The sequence below is a fragment of the Vitis riparia genome, chromosome 2 (genome assembly GCF_004353265.1).
Source record: "Vitis riparia cultivar Riparia Gloire de Montpellier isolate 1030 chromosome 2, EGFV_Vit.rip_1.0, whole genome shotgun sequence".
NCBI lineage: Eukaryota > Viridiplantae > Streptophyta > Magnoliopsida > Vitales > Vitaceae > Vitis > Vitis riparia.
Window position 1 is genome coordinate 12507116 of NC_048432.1, and position 21995 is coordinate 12529110.

General features: G+C 34.3%; 1 protein-coding gene across 1 annotated transcript in view; it reads left to right on the forward strand.

Annotated features, from left to right (window-relative positions):
- The first annotated feature begins 12092 nt into the window (after positions 1–12092).
- Positions 12093–21995, forward strand: part of LOC117903980 — a 34772-nt gene continuing 24869 nt past the window's right edge. Inside the window, exon 1 of the mRNA XM_034816511.1 lies at positions 12093–12544. Within this exon, the coding sequence (XP_034672402.1) occupies positions 12321–12544 (224 nt within the window). The 5' untranslated portion in view covers positions 12093–12320. The remainder of the gene's footprint in view (positions 12545–21995) is intronic.

The window sequence follows — 21995 nt, forward strand, 5'->3', positions numbered from 1 at the left end:
ATTCTATTGCTGTATATCAGGTTTTCCTCAGCAGATTTTTCATTTTTCATTTTTCAAGTATTTTTTTCAAATGCCCTTTGTGTTTTCCTATATTGCTAAAAAAACCTCTTCATCTTTTGGTATTTTCATTTGTCGTCAAATGATTATTCCACCGTTATAAATGCACCTTCATTTTCCGAACGTTTGAAAAAATTAATTTTAATCCTTAAAATTTAATAATAAAGATCACCAGACCACAACAAAAACTCATCATTGTTTTTTGTCTGTTTATATTATTGAGATAAAAGAAATAATGATATTTAAATATTTAAATTCAAAAAAAATATTATTATAAATGAGTTATTTTGGGAAACTTTTGAATATTAATATTTTTATTTTTTTTACAATTTTTAAAAGACATGGACAATTTTAGCCTTGGAAACAATCTAAAGATCCACATTTTCATTATTTTAGAATAATAATTTTTTTAATAGGGTGATATAAAGAGAAATAATGGAACAAAATTAATATATATATATATATATATATATATATATATATATATATATATATATATATATATATATATATATATTTAAATAGGTTTTTCTAACATTTATATTCAAGTTTTATTTGATTAAAACTACTTCCTTTACTTTCATTTTCTTTTAAATCCCCTTAAAAAAAAGTAAAAATGATACGATGTTGTTTGTTTTTAACTTTTTTTTTAAAGAAATTTATTTTAAAATTTAAATCATTTGATTTTTTTAACTTTTTATAAATTTATTACTTATTTCTTAAAAATTTTATTGAATAAAAAAATATCAAAATATTTTATTTTTCTTAGGGTTAAAAATATCAATTGGTTTTTATTTTTATTTTTTTAATATTTAATAGAAATAAATTATTAAAAAAATAAATAAACAACTTAATACTTAACACTATTAAGTACTTTTTAATTTTAAGTTTTATTTAGATTTTAATACCTTTTTAAAATAGAGAATATAAAGTCAAAATTAACATAAAAAGCATATTTTGAAAATGAGACTTTCCCTGAAGTTGGGACAAATAGTTGAGGTTGGTTTTGGGAAATGGTGTATTTTGTCCAAAATAAATAAAAATTGGAATTTTATTTATTTATATTATGAGAGCGAGTCAATGTTAGAGTCCACTGAGACACAAATGTGCTAAATTTTGGATCTAAAAATTAATAAGAGGAATGTTGTGGTAGGCAAACCTTCACATCATATTAGAAAAATGGATACATTTTTCTTTCTTTCTTTATTTTTTTAATCATTTATAATAAAAAGCCAAATTCCAAAATTAGAAAGAGACAAAGTCTAAAAGGCCTACCATGAGCCACCCGACATCACAACCTACCAGGCGGCCATGCGTCACTTCCATTCACCTCATTGACTCAATCACATGCCCATAAAAATCCACCTTTTTTTTCTAATTAAATTTTATTTAAAGAATTTATAACTAATTTTTTTAATATAATATAAAAATATATTATTTGATTACCAAAAAATTTAAAAATTTAAACAATGAAATTAAACAAATCTTCACATTAACGTCTGAGATTGTTTCATATCCGATGTGAAACATTACAAATAAAATAGAAAAAAAAAATTTTAACTCAATGAATTATTTTTATATATTACTCCATACTTTTTTCATATATTTAAATATTTTATGTAAAAATTAAATAATTTAAAAATATATAATTTTTTTAATAATTATAATTATATTTAACTTTCTTTCACATTTTTCATTATAAAATCAATTATGAGAAAATTATTATTTTTAATATTTTTTTATGTTTTAATATTTTTTTTAAAAACCAAACATAGTCTAATATTATAATTTAAAAATCATGATTTTGGATTTTTACCTTCGCTTTCAACTAAAATTAAAAATAAAAAGTTATTCAAATGGACCATTTTTTATTCAAATTAATGCGGTAACCGCTCCGGTGGGTGGGCGGCTTCGCTGTGGACATGGGAATTCCGACATTTCCTTATTAAAAATTTAAAACTGCCTTCAAGGCTTCAACAAAGAAAAGTAATCAGATATGGGATCACTTCATTAAAAATATAATATTTAATAGGATTGGGGTCCAAACTCCAATTTTATAAAACCAAGAGGGCACCAAAATAAAAGTCAAACTCAGTGTCCAAAAATAAGTAACAGTACGGAACAGGAGGCTAGGGCGATTTATAAAGAGTTATGAGCCGTTGGATCTCCGGATAAGTTCGGTGGTACACGTGTCCATGGATGGGGGATAGCTGCGTCAAACTCAGCGTCGGCTGGGTGTGAAAGCCACCGCCGGTTTGTCGGCTGCACGGACACATGCCACGTGGCAAATTTGGATAGGGAATGGGATGGTGATGAGGAATAATTGGTGCAGTAAATAACGAGTTAATGACCATACATGGATCCACGTCACATGTGATGATGATGATATTGGGACTCGGGAGCAACACTAGCCACATGCGGTCTTAACCCACTTGTGCTCACAATTTGCTAGTCACGTTTTACGCATTTGAAACATGATTTTTTAAAGCAAAAAGCTTAATAAATAAATAATTTGATTAAAAGGCTTGAATTAAATTCACATGTATGAATAATCTTCACTTTTTATAAAATATGAAATAAATTTTTTGACATAAAATTATCTACAAAAAAAAATATCATCTATTAATTTTTTTCTATCATCTACATATATGAAAAGACGAGAATATGATCTTTTACATCTTAGATTTTTTTTGTTATTTTATATGACTTATGTTTTTCATATAACATTTAGATCGAATAACTATATAAAATTACGTCGATACTTTCATATATTACGAGTAACATAAAAAATATCTCTATTTTTCTCTCAAAAATCTTTAAAATTACCATCAAATGAAATATGAATAATTCATCATCCTCGTAATTTTAAAATAAAAATTAATTAAATAAATAAAAATTTTATTAATTTTTTTAAAAAAAACTTTTAATTTCTCAAACGTCAATTTAACAATAACATAGAGAGTATCTCTATTTTTGTCGTAGTAAAAAATAGATTTGAAAACCGTAAAAAAATTATCAAATTTAGTTTACTTTTTTTATGGCTTTTCTCATCCAATGTGAGATATTTATATGATAGGACGTATGAAGAAGACTTCACATTCGAAAGAAAGAAGTAAATCATTACAATGTGGACTTCTATGTTGATATATCTAATGAATATGGTGGTTCTAGTCTTCTAGATGAAGTAGAAAGGTCAACAAGATATGAAACCAACCTCGGCTAGTGGATTAGTAATGAACCTCATCATGTTTAATACACAAATTGCTTGTGGCAAGTATAATGAAAAACGGTTCTAATTACATTAGACAAAATTGTGAATTAATATAACAATCCTATCCTTTGACAACACCTTCGTTAATCAAATTTGGATGGCTTAGTCCCTTCCTTTCGTTCATCTACAATTAATTAGGAATAAAAAGTGGAGCTACCAAAAATTGGGATAAACATACTTGATCATGTTAACTTTAGGATGAATATATGCACAAGGTTTTTACAATTACTAATATGGAAGAATAACTCCATCTTGGAAGATATAGATAAAAAATAAAATTATAATGAAGTTAAATACATGCGGAAAATATTTGTTACTTGAAATATAGGTGAAAATGGACGTTAGAAATGACTTGATTGACAAAAAATTGTAGAGATATAAAGAAGCTCAAAAACTCCACAAAAAAAAATAAAAAAATAAAAATCAATGGAATCACCTATTATTGTATTATTTGTAGGCAAGTTAATTGGTGAACAATAAAAATTTCAAACTGAATGAAAAATTATCTTCATTATATTTTTAATTAATTGAATTAAGAAACAAATTTTGAATTTTATGGAATTTTATCTATTTATACTTTCCTTTTTTTCTTTTACCTAATTGTGGACGATGAATTTTATAAAAATATTTAAATTCCAACATCTCCCAATTGCCTACATTGGATATCATAAAATTTATATATCTTTTTTTCTCTCATTCCTACATCAAGTTTTTTTTTTTTTTTTTTCATATAGAAAATGGAGTGTGCAACACGACGAGAAGTTGTAAAACAAGAGTACTTATGTTAAGTGTCCATGTCATTAACACAACACATCACTAAAAAAAATTATCTCGCCTAGACCTCAGATTTGTCAATCACACCACTTCAAACACTTTCAAAAACTCCTCAATGACTCATATCTCAATTAAAAAATGATGAACCCTAACTTATATTAACATTGATGTGAGCATTCAACTCATATATTTTACATTGTATATGATTTAGGTGCATTAGGAGTTGCACATATAATATAAGTTATGAGTTATTTATAAGTAAATAAGTTGTTCTTGAATTTCTATAATCTAGTAAAAATTGTAGTGCACTACCTCATAATTAGAGGGATAACTTGTCTTGGTTGTCGAAATGAGTTTTTATGGTGAATGCATTAGTGTACGTGATGCACATTAGACAGGATCTACGGTGAATCATAATGTAAGACTATAGATTGTCATGATTCATCAAGCTACCATTGCATGCATTCTTAACCTTGAGAGGATATTGAACCTATACAAAAATTAATATGAGACTTTGACCTATGAGTAAAACCCTAAAGTGGTTATATATCTCCAAGGATTGATCGCTATTGATGAAGGCTAGTGACAATAGGTATTTTCAATAGAGGCACCATGATATATCATGGGATTGAGATAGTATGTTCATTTGAGTGATCTAAAGGACATGTGATCATAAAATTCGTGCCCACAATAATTTCTTTAGTGAAATTTGATATATGCTCATTGGAATTAGAGTATGTCAATTGATAACATAATAAATGAAATTTATAACTCAAAGATTGGAGATGAATTTTTTATAAGTGTGTGGACCCCGTATTTCGGCTCAATGCATTTCCCACTCGATGGCGAAACTCGCTTTTTATTTTATTAAAAATTAATTTTTATTTGATTAAGAAAAATGACTTGGAGTCGCCACTTATTTTTGTTTTATTTTTAAAAGGGTCAACAAAATAAAAAAGAAAAACCCTAAGTGTGACTCCTTATTTTGGAAAAGGCGGTCTGCGAAAAACCGGATCGAGTTTGGGGGTCAGGTTACTTATCAAGAAGGTACGGTAAAAACCGTAGCACCCTTCTAAGTCCCTAAAGTCGGGTCTCTACTAATAAAATGAAGCTGACGTGGCAATTGACGAGTAAATCAATGAATATTATGAATGATCGTGCACACATAAGAATCAAGACATGCATAGACAACAATTAGAGGGAAAATGGGTACATACCTGGGCGACGAGCCACCACGCGCTATCAATAGAGAGGGTTAGTACACCATATAGAGCACAAAGCATATCACAGGCATCACTAAACAGAGATTAAAATTGTTCGAAGGGAAACTAGATTTTTGAAATTTATTCGAGAATCGGAATCTTATAGATTATTTGAAAATAGGATTCTTAGGAATTAAATGTAAAAATGAGAATTTTTAGAAATTAAATTTGAAAGAAAATTAGGATTTTGAAGAATTATTTGAAAGTTTGGGATTTTCAAGAAAAATTAAGTCACGAAAATTGGGATTATGGGAGTTAAATTTTGAAAATGGATCAGAATCGTAAGTTATTTGAGACGTAGAAATTATGAAAGTTGATGTGTAAAAGTTGGAAATCTTAGAACTCATTCGAAGGCGGAATTTATAGAAATAATGAATAAGATGATAATGATAATGATAATAATAAGTAGCGAGATAAATACGGGAATTGGAGCATGGGAAACTGAAAATTAAGTTCAGAGATTGGAAAATTGGAGTTTCAAATAGCTAAATTTAGAAATCGGAATTTTGAAGGATTAGACCTTAATGATTGAGATTTTTAAGAGAAATAAGTAGGTAAATATGGAATAATGTTATTAATTAATCAAAACGATATTTGGACGGATGAATAGTGAATAGTGGGATTTTTGAAAATTAAGTTTGAAAGTCGGATCTTTGAATAATTGGACTCTATTTATTGGAATTTTCAGAAGAAGGAAATAAGTAAACGTGGAATTTATAACAGTGATGACAAAGATGATATTTGGATGAATAAGAATGAAAGGTGGAATTTTTTAGTCTAAAGGTTAAACTTGGAAATCCGGTTTTGAAGAATTGAATTTTAATGATTGAAATAAATGAATAAATAAACATGGAATAACGATACTAATTAAGAAAAATAATGTTTGAACGAATAATAAAAGAAAAGATTAGGGGAATTTTTCTAATTGAGAATTTGATTTAGGGCGTTGGGTTTTTAAAGGATACGACTTTGAATAAATTGGTAGGTATGAAATTATAATACTAATTGACGAGAATAAATATTTAGGCGAATAACGATGGATAGTAGAATTTTTGGGATTGAAGTTTTAATTCAGAAATTGGATTTTTGAAGAATTGGACCTTATATAAATAAATAGATATGGAGCAAGAATCCTAATTAACCAAAATAACATTTTAGACGAATAATGGAATTTCTGGGATTGAAAATTGAATTAAGACATGAGGTTTTCGGAAGATTGGACTTTGAATAGATGTGGAATAATGATTCTAATTGATGAGGATAAAATATAGACGAATTGTAGAATTTTTAGGATTGAAAAATTGAATTAAGACAAGAGATTTTGGAAGAACTAGGTTTTAAATTAATAGATGAATATGGGATAATAATCCTGATTGATGAAAAATAAGATTTAAATGAATTATTGAAAAATTAAATTAAGACAGAGAATTTTTTTGATGGATTTAAACTTTGAATAACTAATAAATACGGGATAATAGATTCGGTTTATGAAAATATGAATTAAATGAATTATTGAAAAATTAAGTCAAGGCGTGGGATTTTCGAAGGATTAAACTTTTAATAAATAGTTAAATGGGGGAAGATAATTCTAATGAAAATAAGATTTAAACGAATTGCGGAATTTTTAGGATTGAAAGATAAATTATGACATTGGGTTTTTTTTATGGATTGGATTTTTAATAAATAAACTAATACAGGATAATGATACTAATTAACGAAAATAACACTTGAAACGAATAAAAAAGGAATAGTGGAATTTTTAGGAGTTTGAAAATTAAGTTAGGACATCAGATTTCTGAAGGGTTGGATTTTAAATTAGTAGATAAATATGGGATACTAACTCTAATAGATGTTAATGAGATTTGAACTAATTATTGAAGAATTAAATTAAGACATATGATTTCTTTGAAAGCTTTAGACTTTAAATAGCTGGATAATATGTAGTAATGATTCTTAATTGATGAAAATGGGATTTAAACAGATTATTGAAATATTAGATTAGGATATGGGATTTTTCAAGGATTAGAATTTAACTTTGATGACTGAGATTTTTTTTTAAAAGATGACAAATAGATACATGCGAAACAATTATTAACGATCATAATGTTTGAGCCAGTGAAATTGGATAATATAAGCTTCAAGATAAAAATATAATTAACAATAATAATTTGACTTTCAATTGTCTTTAAGATGAGTTAACTAAATGGGTAAAAATAAGATGACAAATAAAAGGGAATGATTTGATTAATTAATTATGGATATTAGAGGTTTTGTTTTTTTTTTTTTTTAAAAAATATTATTTAGGAATTGGGCAACTTGATGGGCTAACTTGAAGTGGGCATGGGCCACTTTAATAAGGGGAATTGGCATAAGGCCTTCATCAATGTAAATGGGCCTGGGCTCCAACTTAAGCCCAAGTCCAATGACATTACTGGGCAAAACTCAAAGCTCCATCTTTAGCATAGGCTTGGGCCTGGGCTCCAACTTAAACCCAAGCCCAAAGCCATCATGGGCAAAACCAAACAGCCCTTCTCTTCATAGGCTTGGGCCTGGGCTCCAAGTCCAAACCCAAGCCCAAAGCCATGAATGGGCAAAACCAAACAGCCCTTCTCTTCACCGTTTGCCTCTCCGCCCGCGCATCAACATCAAAAAGAGTCTTCCACCACCGGTGGCATGATGAAGAGGGGAGCCGCGGCAGCACGGTGAATAGAGAGGAGCTGCGGCGGTGTGACGAAGAAGGGAGTCGCGGCGGCGGTCTGGCGACGTCCAGAAGGTGCTGCCGCCGTTGGTTGCTGGTGCGGATGCGTGCATAACCGGAGCGGGTGATGGCGGCTAGTGGCGAGCAAGCGCCTCGCCGGCGCGGTGCGCACAACAAGGAGATACAGGGAGAGGCAACAAGCGTGCTTGGACTCCACGCGTGCAGAAGAGCGACTTTGGGAGTCCTTGTGGAGTCGGGTATGGCGGTTAGAGGGAGAAAGAGGTGATGGGGAAGATAGGTGAGGGTGACGGCCATGCATGGGACGTGGGTAAGGCAGAGACGAGCATGGGGTTCGGAGAGAATGGTGCCAAAGCAATAATCAACAAGCCCAATGACAGAGAAGAATAGATTCACAACATGAACTGAGTAAAAATAGCGAAAAAGAAAGACCCAAAATTGAGGAGATGGTCGTACCTGAGCTCTCCAACTGAAGGTGGTGCCGTCTGCTTCTTTTTCTCCTTTTTCCCCCCTGTCCTCAAAACCCCCATGTCCCTCTTTTGTTTCAGTCTGCTCCCCGGAAAATCAGCACCCGTTCCGCTGTTCCCCACCTCAGCATCCCTAGGAGCCTCACCCACCACCATGGCCATGGTCCTCTAAAGCTAGGTGTCTCTAGTAGGAAACTTCCTTGAAGCCGGGTCCTCCATGGGGTACTCCCCGAAGGTGGCGTGAAAGTCTCATAGTCAAATGGGGGGGCTACAAAGTGATAACCAATGATAAAAATATTGGTAATCACGGATATATCGGTACTTGGATTTTATGGATATATCGAAGATATATCGGCGGATATTTTGATACAAAATATCGATAGACCAAAAATCCATCAAAACTTATGAAAATGTAAGAAAAAACTCTTAAAAATGAAATTAGAAGTATAATAGACATTTTAAAGTTGTTTTGTTGAACAAATTAATATATGTATGATATGATTTGCGATATTAAATTTAATTATATAGTATCGATTGATAAGAAATGTGAATTTTGTAAATGTAGACTCATTATGAAGTTAAATTATTACAAATATACTAATTATATGATTTAAATATATTACTATATTAAGTTAATTTACTTACCTCTATTGAAAATATATTAATTAATTGTAAAAATGTACGAAGTTAATTTATTCTCAATATACTATTATTACACTTGAATATCAAAATAAAATAAAATTATTAATTTAAAATTAAATATTTTCCAAATTTACTAATTATGTTATTTAAACATATTTATTATTTTTATTTTAAAATATTGGTACATTTTGATACAAAATATTTTTATTTAAAAATATTAATAATTTTATTTATGATTTTATATTTGTTTTATATTTAATTAGTATACAAAATAAATTATAAGATAATTAAAATTAACTTATTTATAATAATATAATTCTTTACCATTTTTTCATTGATATATCTCTGATATATCCAATATATCTCCGAAATTTCAACGATTTTTTCTCATTTAAGGTCGATATTTTGCTTATGTCACCGATATATCCGTGATTATTGATATATCGCCGATATATCACTGATATTTACAGATATTTATCGATATTTCCGTCAAACGATATATCTTATCTATATATCATATCTACTTTCTCCATTACACGATATATCGGTGATATATCGACAATATATCCCGATATTTTATTCCTCGGTGATAACACTACCTTGTTAGATTATGGATACTAGTTCATGGGGAATTTGCATGTAGTGGATAATAGGTCATAGTCGAGCTTTGTCTCATTGTTATTTACATTGAGTGTTGGAGTATAGTTAATTCTCTATAGTAGGATGTTGAATCAAATTCAAAAATGGATTCCAAGGGATCCAATACTCTTATTGGTCTCAGTGGCCCCTACTCTAAGCTAATATACCATGTTGGCATTGTTTATAAGAGTTAAATTGATTTTAGGTTCATTCTTGTGCATAAAGACGTTTTGGTAATTACGTAAAATCACATAAGAGATAGTAAATAAAGTCTCTGGATTAGACTAATTGATTAATTAGATGACCTTATGTAGTTAATTAATTAATTAAGATCCGTTTTAGGCTAGATTAAGTATCCCAAGCATATATAGGCTCAAGTTACTTAAACCCAATAAGGGAACCCTATAAATACCCCTTAGGGTTAAGGTTTCCATGACTTTAGACAATCTTCTTCCATTTCTTAAGAGAGAGAAAAAATAAATAAATAAAATCCTAGGTTTTCACATTTCCAAAGTCCATATTTTGGAGTGTCAAGGTTATGGTTCAAGTAATCGGGTGGAAGATCTTAGGTGAATGAGACCTCCGGACTATTTAGGCAAGTTCATCACCTCAAGGAATTGATCTAATAACATTTAGATCTAGGTATGAGTACTATACCTCTAGATCTATAGTTAATAATGGCTTTTATTCCAATTTTATTCTATTGTGATAGATTTAGAGATGCCTAAGCATAAATGCATGCACCCTACAAGATCCAAGGCTTAGGAGTGAAGTAATACGGGTTCCCAACACCTTAGTCTTTAGCTTACTCCACTTAAGCATGAAAGCTTTGTGATGTACTTTTCTTGAAGTTGAAATAAGGTTATCTTATTCTTCTTCTCAAAATTTTATGATATTGACTTCATTTTAGCTTTGATTTTTTCATTTTCTAATTTGACCTTCTCAGTCTTTGCAATTACAACAAATGGCTTATCTTGCAAATCTTCATATTTCTTCTTTATATTAAACTTTTTTTCATGCAAAATTTGGAAATGTTGGTCTTCCACTTCCTTTGCTTTCTTTAGCTCTTCTAGCACAACCTCTTTCTTATAAAGCGATTCATCATTGCCCTAATAGATAACGTCAAGTTTTGTTAACGCTGCCATCATCTCAACAATGATGGCTAGAATCTAGAATAAACAAATAAATTTATGATACCTACAACCTCATTGTTATATAAGTGGAATCATTTGAAAACTAAATGTGATTCACTATGTTTTAAGCACCTTCAATCTTTGTAGTTAAGTAGGAAAAAATATTTTTTAACACATCCTTGTTAGACAAGTTTATTCTTAGTGAAACAAAAGCCACCTTCTCAAACGTTTTTATTAACAATTACCTAAAAAACCTCTAGGATCTCCATGGGGCTAGGTCTTAGGGTCTTGAGATCAGGGTCTCGTATTCTCACCCTTCTATTAGAGCTTGGCTATCTAGATTTGGTTTAGGAGGCTTTTCTCTTGCGTCATCTCATAATGTTATTTGAGCTCTTATCCACCAAGACTAGTAGCACAATAAGGTCTCTATCTTTAGGGGGCTCAACGTATTCATTTCTAAGTGAAAGATGGAGCACTTGGCATATTCAATTATAGGTGAAACCTTGAACTTTGGTAGGACTTGCTTTTAATTTTAAGCGGCTCCTCTAATTCAAAATAATCAGAGTTAATAGAATGAAATATTGCTAACACCCATTAATCATTTTTCTCTATGGGTAGAGATGATCTTCCCTACCTACCATCTTTAGGGTAGTAATAGCAACAATGGTCTTGTCCTCTCTTCAAAGTGAAATAAGATCTTTCATGACTATCTACATTACATAGTTAATTGAATTAGTACTTGAACGAAATTATGGGCATTTAAAGTCAAATAAGAAATGAAACCTACCCACTTGATTAAATTGTGGGGTATATCCCATAACTTCTTGAAATCACAAACATCAAAATCTCATTACTGTCAATTCCATGTATCCATTCTCCTATCATTTTGTGTAATTATGAAGGATTTACATGAGAGAATATAAGTTCTTCAATAGAGAAATAAAACAAGTGTTCTCTTTCTTTGCCTTCTTGAGAATATATAAAATCACTATATCCCCCAATTTGAGATTATGTGATGAATGTGATTAAAGACCAAACACCAAGTTAGTAACCTAAATTAATTAGGGTGAATTTGAGAGGAGGGGTGAAGGTTAAGAACATGTAAGAAACACCTAATTAGTGGGTGCAAAAGAAGTCTAATGTCAACTTGGAATTGTGAATAATCACGAATAATCTTAGAAGAGTAATCAATATGGAAATTAGATATTCAAAATAGTGTAAACAATTCGCTGCCTGCTGTTCCGTTCAGAACTCCGTCCGATTGCCGAAGCAGAAGCACGAAAGTGTAACGACAGCACAAAAACCTTATCCTAACCCTAATTCTAGCATTTCGTCCGCTCTGAATTTCTCACAACATACATGGCATCCCCATCGCCTGCCCTAAGCAACACAAGCAATGACACCACCACCACCGCCACCACAACCACCGCCACCACCACTAACGCCGCGACTGCTGCCCTCGCCAACATTGCTGCCGCCGCCGCTGCCGCCGCCACTCCTTCCTCAATCACCTCGCAGCCGAAGAACCTGCGCGGCCTCAACAAACCCAAATGTATTCAGTGCGGCAACGTCGCTCGATCCAGGTATTTTATTTTATTTTTAATCGTTCAGTTGCTGTTCAGTCGAAATTTGAAAGATTAATTGGAACCATAGGGTTGATGCGTGGATGAATTTTGTGGAGTTGACAAAGAATCTGATGGAGCTTGTGTCCATCGTTAGGATTTTGCTAACACTGCTTAAAACGTCAATAATCAGAATGATTCGAAACGGGGAAAGAGGATGCTATTTCTTGATCATCTTGAATTTGGACGACAACCAATGTCAAGACTCTGAATGATGTCAAAACCTTTTAATGGATATGAACCATAGGGATTATCCCCTATGTGGTGGTCGCATTTTAATATATCCCTGTTTGTCTATCAAAAAAAGAACTCTAGGAATCATCCATGGAATTCAGGCATTTGTCAGTGATGGCATTGTTTAATAGAGAAACTTTGGGCTGGTGGCTCTCCCATATTTGGAACCAGGGAGAAGTTAGAAGCTTTCTCCAATTTTGGTTCCCTCTGAAATTCTCTTCACAAGGCCATAAAATGTTTTTGATGGCAACCCCACATTGCTTGTAGATCCTCATCCCCTGTAAGATCATCTATAGCTCTGATAACTTCCTCAGACTGAGGCAAGTTATCCATATTAGGAGGCCAGTTGAATGGCATTTATAGTAATGCCAGAGTCTGTTTTTGCTTATCTTCTTCTGTTTCTTGGTTCTTCCACTCTTTGTCTTTTTAAGGGGCAAAATAAATGCACCAATGACATAAAAAGAAGAGGGATCAACTCATATACATGGGAAATATACAAAAATAAAGCTGCCATCCTCAACACATAAACTACATCCCCGACTTTTCATCTTGAACTTGATCCCTCCGTTCTTTTGGGATCCTAGGTTATCTTTCCCAATCACAGTCAAATATAGTTATTTCCATTCTCATCCATTTAGTTTAATTCCTTTAGATGGACACTTAATGCAAAGATGAATAGGTGGTTTTTAGTAGTCACGTGTTTGTAGAGAACTTGAGCTTCATTCTTGCAGCTTTCTTTGAACTATTAATCATAAGGAACTTTTAATGAGTCTTTCTTTAACATTTTAAAGCTCTAGCCTATTACTTGTAGCCTGTTCAAAAGTCCTAAGTGATAAAGTGGGTGCCTATTGCCTCATCTTTAATCCTCTCACCTTCTAGCATCTCACTTCACATGTCCTCTCTAGGACAACACCAGCTTCCTTTTAGTTGATTTCTTGAATTTGAATCTTGAAGTTGATACTTGTCCTCCACTTGGCTAGATCAACCCAAATCATCTACAACCATCTTGTTCCGGTGATTAAATGGTAGGAAGGCTTTTCCTCAATTCATCAATTACAATCACTTTGCTTTCCTCATTGTACTTCCAAATGAGAATAGGGCTCCCCTTTTTGGATGCATAAAATCTTGAATGTTGTGCTACTCCCTCTCTTGGGTTCCCCATTCGTCCAACCAAGTCACAAACCAGTTAGTCAAAAAAGGAGCCATGCATTTGGCATCCCTTAAGTGTGCTATATTTCTCTCCTTTTGCATTCTCTCCTCCATTGAGGTTTGGTTACTTTTTAACTTTTTTGTACATCCTTGAAGGATTGTTTCTCCTTCTTGTACTTGTCTTTCCTTTTTCACTCAACCCATTATTTGAACAGTTGTTTTTGTTTTTTTAATGATAAGTAAAGAGAAGATATATATTAATAAAAAGAGCTATAAGGTCAATAGGTTGTATACAAAGGATAACAAAAGGCATAGCCAGGAAGAAGGTAAAGAAAAAATATTGATCCCTCTATCATTTAGATCCCACCCAATCCACAAAATCAATTAAAGGCATTGTCCTTCTGCTATGTATGACCAAACCCATGTTGACAAACTTTTAACTAAAGAGCTCTTCCATGATTGAGCCTATTGCTCTGCATTTTCAAAGGCTTTTCAATTTGTTTCCTTTCACAAAGTTCAAAAAATACACAATACGGTGGCTCTCCGGACCTTCTTGATTTCTTCCAAGAAAGGAGCCATGTCGATTGAAGAGGGTCTCCCTAACCGAAGGAGGACCCAAACAATTCCGAATAAAGAAAATAGTTAGTTCCATAACTCTGCAGCTTTAGGGCAACTAAGAAAATGTGATCGATGGATTCCAACTTGCTTTTATAAAGGTAACATTTGTTTGCCAAAGATCATCTCTTCTGACATTGATTTAAAGTCAGTGTAATCTCCTAGCAAGCTTTCCAAGCAATAAAACTTACTTTAGATGGAACCCACGAATTTCAAATAATGTCTTCTAGGCAAGGGATTGAGTGCCCCAGCTTCAACATGGAATAAAGAGATTTGATAGAAAAGGCACCACTCCTTGAACCTATCCATACCACCTTGTCGTTTCCTCCTCATTTCACAAATTTCCCTTGCAACCTTGAGAAAAAAGACTCCACAAAAAGGATGTTGAGAGAAAACCTGACTTGGTTAATTGGACTACCATGTGCCTAGACAAAAAGGATGGGGGGCTTGACATCAGAAAACGCCTTACTCTTAACAAGGTTCTTCTATTTAAATGGAGCTGTGGACTCACATCCCAAATAGAGTCCCTTTGGAAATAGGTTGTAGTTGGAAGGTATGGCTTAAAAGAAAGGCAATGGTGCCCGAGAGTGGCCACGAATGGTTATGGGGTAAGGTTGCGGAGGGCCATTGATTCATGCCTAATTGGTGTCTCAGCTGATGTATGTCCAACTGGTACTCCTTGATGGCAGGTGTAATCAACAAAATTTATAACCTATAACACCATGAACTAGGGTAGCAAATACAAAGCTACTATAGCATAGTGGCTCTAGGATCGTTCACTGGGATGGGTTTTCACTTCACAAATGATACTAATTCAAAGCTGAATTGGTGCATTTTCATTTCAAGGTTAGCTTTTAAAAGAAAACAAAAAGACGTTTGAATGAAAAAGATTGGTTTTAAGCTAACCAAAAATAGTAACTGATTTTACTTAGAAAAGAAAAGTGTTTCTTGGAGTTTCAGATCACTAGGCTCAGATTCCTCATACAAAAAGGAGAGTTCCGGTCACTTGTTTATTTTCCTCATATTAGAGAATTAACATAAAGTCAATTCTCTAATAGGTGCTGCACAAATGCTTCCCATTAATGGGTTCAAACACTAAATCCCTCTCACTGATGCAACTTGCAATGGTTCAAGCCTCTCACTTAGCCTTTACCATTCAAGATGATCTTTAACCTTGGATTACCCGTCTAAAGCTCGCAAGAGGTAACTAATGGATGTCTCCTTGGAGTCCAAAAGCTTACCAAGTGTTGGCTATTCTAGAAAATCCTACCTTTAAGTCACCTCCCAAAGGCTCGCAAGGGGTAAACTAGTGCATCTCCATGGATGGAGATCACTTGCCTTACCAAGTGTTGGCCCAGGTGATTTAAAGGAGTTTTAAGTTAACTAAAAAGATAAAAACCATCAACAGACACACTTTCTCTTCATTAAACACTAAAACAACAAAACTTCCAATTTATGCATGTGGAAACTTACCCGGTTACCTTAGCTCCAAGAGACAAAGAGCCTAGCCTCTCATCCTCTGAGGAAAAATCCTCAGAGTTTGGTTGGCTAGAAAGAAAACTAAAGAGAAAACAAGAATATAAAGAAGAAACAGAGCAAGTGCTCTGTATTTTACTTCCTTCCCCAAAACTGTACAAAGGATCCCCTCGGAACCCCAAAACTCTAACACCCCCCAGAACAGGCTCCTCGGGCTCCCTTAATACCACAATTACACTTACAGCTATTACATAGATATTTTTGCCAAATTCCTAACTTAAAAACTAAGGAATTCTATCACTGGTGGTTTACAAGGAGAATTTGGGCATTTAGACAACAAAAATCTAATAAAAAATATCTCCAAGTGTCGGTTACAAATATCGGGAAGCACTCAGGACCACTTCGCAGGTGACAAGTGAGGTCTGCGAGATTTCGCAGGTGCACAAGAAGGGCTGCGAAATTTCTTCATAGCAGCCAGCTGCTTCAACAAGTGGACTTCCATCATGTGGTGTTTGGCTTCCATCGCGGCATGAAGCTTCAGGGGAACTCCATAGCACTGTGCAAAAGTGTTGCGAAATCATTCCGCAACAAAAATGGTGATTTCGCAGCACTTTACTGAAGCCTTTCTTCCTTCAGCTTGGAGCAGTTATCATGCAAAGGCTGTAACTTTCTCATTTCGGCTCCAAATTGCACACGGTTTGAAGCATTGGATTGTTGACTTCCTAAGCTTTCAAATGACATATAGCATGCAGGAAATGGACTTCGGGAAGTGCTCCAAAAATGGCTGCAGTGACTGTCATCAAGAGTGCTCCACGGCTGATTTCTCTTTGCTTCCCCTTTTTCACTTCCACTTTGCTTATGGCAAAAGAGCTTCAAGGCTTTGGTTCTTCATGTTTCTGAGCTCTTCATTGCTTTGCCATGGATTCCAAATAACTCTCCTCAATCTTGGATTGCTTTGGTGATCAAATTACTAACAAAAACACCAAAACTTACACAATTTGATTAGAAGTGATTGTAAGGGTCCTTAACATGTTAATTGGGTTAAAAGACAATAACTACTACTCAAAAGTGTTTAAAAGGATTAATTAGAAGCTATCAAATAGCACTTTTTGAGTAGTAATCACTCCCCCCAACCGACATATTGCTAGTCCCTTAGCAATGAAGGAGAGAAAAATAAAATAAAAGTACCATAATTTACAACATCATGCTGATCACTTCAAAAAATGTTTAAGTGGCATGACTAATCAAACTCTCACATGGAACATTAAAGAAATAAAACTCAAACTTCAACAAGAGTTATCAAATAATTTGTCTAATCACAATTCTTAAAGAGAAGACATTATGCAAATTTAAGCTTCAAAATAATTTCCACTCCCAAAGGTCCAAACCTTACTCTTCCACAAAAATCTAAGTGTTACTTATTAGTTTCCGAATATAGTATGTTGAACTAATCTCTCCCCTCAACCTAGTTTTTTTTTTTTCAAAGCTTAGCAAACTAATCAACCTCCAATAGGCTAAGAACGCACCTCTTTTCTCACAATTTTTTTCATTGTAGGAGTACAAGGCTTAAAGGTATTCTTTTCTAAATTGTCCATGTAACGGGGGTCCATCGATGACTCCCAACCAATCAAGGTTTAGGGCATCAAGCTTTAAGGATCTTTCAACCACTAACTCCTCGGATTTCACCCCGGACTTTTGATAATGAATTTTAATACCCAAGCACCTACAGTATGTTAAACTCCACCTATCCACCCTTATAACGAGCATTGAGGTCGGTGACTCCCAACCAATGAAGGTTTAGGGCACCAGGTTTTAAAGATTTTCACCATATACCCCTCAGACCTTGCTCGGGTTTCAAGGTAAGCAAACATTTTTCTTTCTTTCTTTCTTTCTTTTTCAAAGGCTCATTGGCCTTTTATAAGGTGTCCTAACACTATTAAATGAGGTCAAAGGTACCAAGTCTAAAATTTTCCTAAGTCAAGAGGGAAATAGTTTTTCATCTTATAATCGGAACCTAGTGTGCACAGTGTGTGATAAGCTTATAGTGGAAGAAATAAGGTTGAAATCAATAGGAGTTTCAACAATTCATCAACTTTAGTAAGCATAATACAAACTCTAAGTCAAGTAAAAAGACAAAAATTCAATTTTTCCCTTTTCATTTTGAAAATTTTTCCTTAATAACCATGGAGAGTAGAATAAAAAACTTAAAAATTTTAAAAATTAAGCAAAAAGCAACTAAATTACCAAAATAACTTAGCATTAATAGCAATACTTACTTCCTCAACTCTCCCCCCAACCAAGCTGAACATTGTCCTCAATGTGACAAAAGCGATTAAAAATAGGGAGGAAGTGGTACCTCTTGAGTGACATGGAGTTTGAGTCGTATAGGAGAAACCACATGTTTCAAAAAAAACATAAGATTCAGTGAGTAGAGAAAATAAAAAAATGCTAAGCTTAAACAAAAAATGATGTCTATGTATGATTCTGAGAAAGTAAAACATAAGATATGATCAATGGATACCTCCAATCCCAGAATATAAAGCATCATAACATGGAGCTATGTATACTAATATAATATGTAAAGACAAAAAATAAAAAGATGATCAAGTAATGGAAGGGTCCTGTGGAGCTGATGCATCTGTTGTGGCCTCTTGAGTGGATTGGATCAGGACTTTGGCCTCTGCTCTGGTAGTCTCCTTAGGTGGCATAGTCTCCTCAACTGGAGCTCTCAGTTGGCAGCTATGGGATTTGATGGTTTAAAGGAGGTAAGAAATGGAATGAGAGGCTTCATGTGTGATCTCAGGGTGCGCGGGCCTGTCCTCTAGTCTTGGCCATGACTGAAATGGAGAGGTGGTTGTTCATGAGTTCCAGAGGGTACTCAGCTGGTGCGTGGGGCTCTGTTGGTATTTTAGCAACTTCCCTTGGCTTTGCAAGGTGTTTTTGCAAACTTCCCTCCATTTTTCAAGTCAATTTCACAATTTGAAGGCCATTTCGACTTTTGGTGGTGATATCGCAGCCATTTCGAAGCTTTGAGATCATTTCATAGCCATTTCGAAGCTCAAAAGTGATTTGGCAGTCAAAAAGTGCCCTGCAAAATGGAGCTTTGGCTGCGAAATTGAGAGTTTTTATGCTTCGCAGCCATTTTGCAGCTTTTAAATATCCTGCGAAATTGGGACTTTGGCTGCGAAATTGGGAGTTTTAATGCTTCACAACCGTTTCGCAGCTGCGAAATAAGGGTCACCGTGCTGCAAAAATGGCACTCGGGTGCCAAAAGTTGCCTTCGCAGCTTCGAAATCCTCTGCGAAATGGAGCTTTCCCTGCAGAAATGGGATCTTTCATGTTTTGGTGGTTCGCAGCCCACTTCGCAGCTGCGAAATTGGGGTCACTGTACCGCGGAATGGCACTCGTGTGCCAAAAGTTGGTTTCGCAGCTCACTTCGCAGCTGCGAAATTGGGGTCACTGTACCGCGGAATGGCACTCGTGTGCCAAAAGGTGGTTTCGCAGCTGCGAAACACCCCGCGGAATGGAGAAATCGCTGCGGAATTGGGGCTTTTTTACGCCTTAGTGGTTCGCAGAGCACTTCGCAGTTGCGAAATGGGGTTCCTGTGCTGCGGAGTGGCACTCGTGTGCCAAAGACCGGTTTCGCAACTGCGAAACACCCTTCCAAATGGAGCTTTCCCTGCGAAATGGAGGATTTCATGCTTTGGAGCTTTGCAGCCCACTTCGCAGCTGCGAAATTGGGGTCACTGTACCGCGGAATGGCACTCGTGTGCCAAAGACCGGTTTCGCAGCTGCGAAATCGTTCGCAGAGGGCTTAAAAGTGTTGCGAAGTGATTTTGCAGCAAAAGGCCGATTTCGCAGAGGCTGCGAAATCTCGCAGACCCCTGTTTTTCCCCTGTTTTTGCTCTGTTTTCGCTCCGATTTCTTCCCGATTTCTTCCTTTGCAATTCCTCTTGATTTTGATCATCCAAAAACCTATATTACATCAAAACAAAGTAGAATTAAATCATTAAAATCAAAATTAAAGCATTGAAATCAAAATTAAAACATTGAAATCAAAATTAAAACAAGTAATAAATAAAACAAAAGGATATGGACTAGATAGTCTTTAAAAAGACTAAGTCCATCAAAAAATTTGATCCTGATTTAGCTTGCCCGGATCCCATATGAAGTTTGCATCTCTCACTTGAGACTTGCTATGTATGATGGCAACAAAACCAATTCCCTTTTTGCCATACAAAGCTTGGAGAAAAAGCGGATGCATGTGTTTCTTCATTTTTTCCTTGATGACTATCCTCTGTGGTTCTTCATCCAATTTAAGATCATAGTCATCTTTCTCTATGCTTTTCCCATTTTTCTTTCCTTTGATTTCCTCCCTATTTTCTTTCTCTGTTTCACTCTCTACCTTATGCTCTAGCTTGCATGTGGGCAGATCAACCTCTTTACCACTCAAAGTGATCACTTCTTTGACTTCCCTCTTTTGTGAAGATTCTCCCTCCTTAGCCTCCATTTCATGGATACTCATGGAATTTTGATAAGGTTGAGAATGAGAGTTTTCTTTCTCTTGCACTTTGTTGAGGTTGGCAAACCTTGAGATTGAATCTTGGAGATTATCTATCTTCTGAGATAGATAATTTTGCACTTCATCCATCTTTTTCTCTACACAGTCATTTCTTTGACTGAGCTGAGCATTGATGGATTTGTTAGCTTCAACAAAGTCTTCCATGACCTTGTTAAGATTCATCATAGCTTGGTCAAGGTTTGAGGCTTGCTGTGGTGCTTGAGCAGGTTGCTGGTACTGAGGTGGCTGTGATTTCCAAGAGAATTTTGAATGGTCCCTCCAATTGGAATTGTAGGTGTTGCAATCACCAAACATTTCCCTCTTTGTTGGAATGATAGGACACTCTTCAACCAAGTGCTCATAAGATAGACAAATGACACAAGGCATAGCTTGCAATGGTGTTTGAGAGATAGCTTGCACTTCTTGCATGTTCTTCATTTCTAGCTCATCCAATCTCCTTTCCATAGCTGCAATCTCTGCCTTCATGTCCATGCCATCATTTAAAATATACATCTCACCCTTAGCTTTAGGTTGAGACATCATTCTTCCCATATCTCTAGCTTTTGGTTCATCCCATTCTCTTGAAACTTCAGCCACATAACTGATGAAGTTCATGGCTTCCTCTGCTATCTCGTATTCAATATGGCATGCACAACTAGCAAATTGTGAATTAAAAACAGAGAACACAAAAGAAAACAAAAGAAAAACAATTCAAAGAAAAAACTAAGGTAAACTAAAAACTAAATAAAAAGTATACTAAAATATGAACAAAGAGAGAAACAAAAACAAATAAAAAGAGTTAGTAAAAGGAAAAGAAAAGTCACCAAACTTGTGATGAAGATCACAAGTGTTCTCAAAAGATCATATCACTGCAAAGTGGCACCATTCCTCGGCAACGGCGCCATTTGATTCATGCCTAATTGGTGTCTCAGCTGATGTATGTCCAACTGGTACTCCTTGATGGCAGGTGTAATCAACAAAATTTATAACCTATAACACCATGAACTAGGGTAGCAAATACAAAGCTACTATAGCATAGTGGCTCTAGGATCGTTCACTGGGATGGGTTTTCACTTCACAAATGATACTAATTCAAAGCTGAATTGGTGCATTTTCATTTCAAGGTTAGCTTTTAAAAGAAAACAAAAAGACGTTTGAATGAAAAAGATTGGTTTTAAGCTAACCAAAAATAGTAACTGATTTTACTTAGAAAAGAAAAGTGTTTCTTGGAGTTTCAGATCACTAGGCTCAGATTCCTCATACAAAAAGGAGAGTTCCGGTCACTTGTTTATTTTCCTCATATTAGAGAATTAACATAAAGTCAATTCTCTAATAGGTGCTGCACAAATGCTTCCCATTAATGGGTTCAAACACTAA